Below are 4,595 nucleotides of genomic sequence, written 5' to 3'. Positions count from 1 at the left end.
TTGCACAGACTGATGACTAGAGGGGAGGTGCGGCTCCCCATCTGCCCCTGAGACCATGCTCTGTGCCCTCAGGAGCTGAGTGGAGCCACCACGGTGGTGGTGGTGGTGGTGGTGGTGGGAGGCACAGGGCCTGTGGGGAAGGAGGCCGAGGGGGAGCCCAACAGGGGTCCTGGGAAAGGCATGAGATGGCTGACAGGCCCCGACAGCACCACAGGACCCAGGCCTTGGTAGAGATGGGCAGTACCGGATGGGCCCAGTGTCAAACCTGAGGCCACCTCCCCACAATTCCCACTATTACTACCCCCAGCCACCACCATGAAGCCGCCAGCTGATCCTTCTGCTGGTCCTGTACTTCCCAGGCTTGACCCCCGTTTCTTTTTCCCTTTTCCAGATGCCTTGCGGTTTCGAGTCTGAATACCATCCTTTCGCATGGTCAGTGGCCGGTTTACCTGCCAAAAAGGAGGCCATAGGCGTTTCGCAACTCCATTCCCTTGCCTCTATGACTAGCCCGGGACCGGGATGCCCTCTCCATCCCACTTTCTAAGAATAAGGAATTGTTCAAGGGCTCGGATCGGGTGGGTGGGGGGAAGCGGGGGCAAGCAGCCAGTATGGAGCTCCGAGGTCCTACGCCTGCCCTGGGAAGGTCTCTGAAGCTAATAGGAGCTGCCCCAGGTCTAAGGCAGGGGAGTAGAAGTTAACTGATGACTGGAGGGAGGCAGGAGGAGATTGGAGATGGAGGAGGGCGGAGGGAGAAGGGAGCATAAGGGGGGAATGAGAAAGGAGAGAGTGGCAGGGAGAGAGGAGGGTGAAGGAGGACTGCAGAAGGGAGGAGGGAGGAGAATGACAGGGGGAGGAGGAAAGGAAGGTGAAGGAAGGGAAGTGGGAGGAGCAGGCAGAGAAGGAAGATGGGAGAAGAGGAAGGAGAAGAGAGGGAGGGTGGAGCGGGAGCTGGGGAGGAGGGCGACTCAGTGGTCCCGGGAGAGGAGGGAGACTACAAGGGGCAGGGCAGCACCTGGTGTAGTTTGTAGTAGAGGCCGCAGGCATTGCACACAGGATCCCCGCTGGCGTTTCTCCGCCACAGCGTTGTGGTGGTTGTCTGGCAGTTGGTGCATTGGGTACCTGCCCTTTTGCTGACAATCTGGGGGGAGAGAGAATGTGAGGATCAGCACACTGGGGGTGGAGGACACAGAGGTGAAGGTCAGATTGAAGGTGGGACTTCCTGGACAGGGCAAGGACAGGGTCTCTAGTCTGGGGTGGGGGTTTGGAGCATTGTGTGGGGGATGACATCTGTGGTTTTCAACTTTGACCAAACGTTGGAATCACTTGGGGAGTTAAAAAAAATGATGTCCAGCCTGCACCCTAGGCCAGTTAAACCAACACATGTAGGAGAGGGCCCCAGGTCCCAGTGGTTTCCAAGTGCCCAAAGGCGATCCTGGAGTGAGTGGAGCTGAGGCCCGAAACACTGCTGTGCTGGGAGAGACAGCTTGCAGCTTACGGAAAGGCGGTCCGTACATAGCCGGGTTCTGATATGGACAGGGAGGAGGAGGGGGTTCCCGTAGCCCATGAGGACAGGGCTCCCTGCACGGATGAGAACAGCAGTTCCTAGGGAAGAAAAGGCAGGCCTGTGCTCTTACCAGGCGCTTCTTGGGCCGGATGAGGGGCCTGTTCTGCCCATTCATCTTGTGATAGAGGCCACAGGCATTGCACAGGTAGTGGCCCGTCCTGTCCCTCCGCCACAGCGGCGTGGCTGTTGCTCCACAGTTCACACACTCCCTGGCCTCTGGTGGGGTGGACAGAGGGGAGTGGAGAGCCAGGCTTAGCTCAGCTTTGCCTTGGAGTCATCCCCACCCCCACCTCTCTTTTTTGGGGAACCTCACCAAAGGACGTCAGGGGCAGGGTTCCACGAAGCTTGGGGGAAGAATAGGTTGCTGGATTGAGTGGGCTCCCAGTGGGAGAAAAGAAGGTACTGGAAAATTCGGGGCTCCCATAGGCACTGCTCGGGACAGGGATTGATGACGGCAGTGCAGGCCCCAATGTCAAGAGGTCTGGACTCAGCCGCTCTGTCTTTAAGGTTTCCAGAAAGCTGCTGCTGCCTTTCCCGTCAGGATCTTCTGGAGCCTGGGGAGGGGAGTCCTCGCGGGTGGGGCACACAGTTGAGGCAGGGTAGAGCCCAGTCTTGCCGTAGGCCCAGCTGGCATATGGTGAGCCCCCTGAGATCCCTTCCATACAGTTGAGCAGTGGGTACACCTGGAAGACTATGGGGGTGGTATGGGAAGGAAGGAAGAAAGGAGAGGAAATAACAGTCTAAAGCCATCCTGCTTGCAGGGTGCAGTGGCGCCCAACAGTCCCAGCATGGTGGCCAGGTTTCCAATCTTTCTATGTGTCTGGAGCAGCTGCTGCTGGTCACTGGGGGACTCTCTTGGACCCTGAACCCCACTCTGACAGCTGCAGTGACCTCCAACCATTTCCAAATGGACTTGGAGGATGACTGTTGGGATATGAAGCCCCATGGATCACTTGACAACTAGGGCCACCACCACCTACTTCCAGTATGGCTGTTTTAATGTGGCAGGTTGGAGAGCATTGGCGTTCCCAGGTCTGGACTTCACAGGGAAAGTGGTCAGCACAGACATGTGAAGGCTTCCAGCCATTTTCACTGGGAATCTGCCTTAGCTAAGGGTCACCACGACATTCCCAACAGCATGGAGTCGGTGCCAAGACAGACACCCAAAGGGGTTACCTGGGGAGTGTCTGTAGGCCTCAGCATCCCTGTAGTAGGCCAGTGCAGCCGCTGCAGCAGTGGCCGTGCTCGGGGCAGTGGAGGAGGCGGCTGCATCCAAGCCCTCAGGCCCAGAGGGGAAGAAGACCCCAGACTCTGGTGGTGAGGGCACCAGGGCAGGATCCACAAACTGGGGCAGGGACTCAGAGGTCCCCATGGCCCCCAGGCCAGGGAATTCCATGGGGCCTCTGGAGTTTGATCTGTGAGGACAGGAGGGATCCTTAGTCATGGACAACACCGTCCCCCTCCCCTCTACCCCATTTCTTCCCCCTTTCTCCCTCCTGCCACCCCAGCCTTCCCTTTCTACATCCCTTCTTTCCACACTCCAAGCGCCTCCTGCTCCTCATCCTCCCTCACTTCCCATTCCTCCCTCACCTCCCCCTTATCTGCTTCTCCATGCGCTACTCCCGTCCTGCCCTCCTTGCCCCAGTCTGTCATGTCTGTCTACCTCTCCACTTCCGCTGCCTTCCATTCCCTCTCCTCTTCCCTTCTTCTCCTCCTGCCTCTTCTTTTCACTCCGCCCACTCCACTTCCCTTCCTTCTTCTCCTCTTCCCCCTCTTCCTCTGCTTCCTTTTCCTTCTCCTTTTCCTTCATTCTCTGCTCCCCTTTTCTGCTCATCTCCCTCCATCTCCTCATTTTTGCGTCCCTCTCCCAGATCTTCCCCACCCTTCCTTTTCCTTCTGGAAGTCTGGGTGGGGTGGGCTGGGGTGAAGAACCAGAATCCCTGAACCCCTTGGTCCGTCCCCTGGACATTGGGGTTCACCTTCCTGTGCTCCCCAACTTCATCCCTATCTGTCTATCTTCCCTTCTCACTTTCTCAGAAACCCCATGGTTTCCGGCTTGACCCTCCTCCCCCACCTCCGTTGGGTCTACAGACACAGAGCCCTCTTAGTTCCTCCCTGCTCCATGGAGGGGGGTCAGTACCCCCCACTGCTTATCTTTGCCATCCCCGCCCAACTTTTGAAATCACCCCAAGGCCACTGGCTTCCTCTGAGGAGGGGGACAGGTGGGAGGTGTTCCCTCTCCCCCGGAGGTCTGCTAGAGTTCTGCTTTCGGGTTCTTTCAGTCCCCACCATCCCCTGGAGCCTCAGTTTCTCCATCTGCCAGATAGGGTGGAAACAGGGCCAAGCTAAGACCCATGAGATGGTGGCACCGCCTCTGTCATTTTGCCTCTGCCCTTCCCTTCGCGACTTTCTGTCTCTGACACATCCTGACACCATTTTTCCTTGAGCGTGGTTCTGGTGCTCTCCTGGCTTTCTGCGTCGTCGCAGCACGTCTTACCTTCCCTCTCTTCCTCTGCTTCATGAATGTCTAGTTATCTCCCCCCTTCTTTGTTTCCCCATGTCTCTCTTCACCTTTAGTTCTCTTCTATTTTTCGTCTCTCTCTCTTAGCTTTCTCTGTATCTACTTCTGTTTCCCGTCTCCCTTTCCACGCACAGCTCTCTGAATCTCTACATCTCTCCTGCTCGTCTCTTCCCTCTACCTCTCGGCCTTCTGCCCGGATTTCCATGGCCGCCTGTTCCCACATCCCTGACCGCACCCCACTGCACACAGCCTCAGGGGTCCCCGGAAGCCTGCCGCTGCCCCAGCTTCCCTGTTGGCAGGATGGAGTGATGGAGAAAGAGTAGAAGGGCCACCTTCAGAACCCCCGCCTAGGTGACCCGTTGTGTGGACAGGCTAAGGACTGGGCCTGGGCTTGGGGCTGGTGCTGGGGAGGAGGTGGGCCTGTGTACGTGCCCGCCACCTAGTGCTCTGGGCCCAGGGTCCCCCGCTCTCTCTCCTCGTGAGGGGGTCTCGCCTCCATCTCTTTTCCCT

At 57.9% G+C, this 4,595-nt stretch overlaps 1 protein-coding gene across 1 annotated transcript; it reads right to left on the bottom strand.

The window, feature by feature from the left end:
* Positions 1-2,975, bottom strand: GATA1 (GATA binding protein 1). Its single transcript, XM_084258820.1, has 5 exons — positions 2,741-2,975; positions 1,878-2,255; positions 1,635-1,780; positions 1,013-1,138; positions 1-449 (listed from the first exon to the last, which is right to left on the bottom strand). The coding sequence occupies exons 1-5, from the start codon at positions 2,958-2,960 to the stop codon at positions 69-71; spliced, it is 1,251 nt and encodes a 416-aa protein (XP_084114946.1). The 5' UTR covers positions 2,961-2,975; the 3' UTR covers positions 1-68.
* Positions 2,976-4,595: the final 1,620 nt, after the last annotated feature.

This window comes from Talpa europaea (genome assembly GCF_964194135.1).
Source record: "Talpa europaea genome assembly, chromosome: X".
In the NCBI taxonomy this organism is placed as follows: Eukaryota; Metazoa; Chordata; class Mammalia; order Eulipotyphla; family Talpidae; genus Talpa; species Talpa europaea.
The sequence above is the reverse complement of the archived record's forward strand: the minus strand, read 5'-3'. Positions and strand labels throughout refer to the sequence as shown.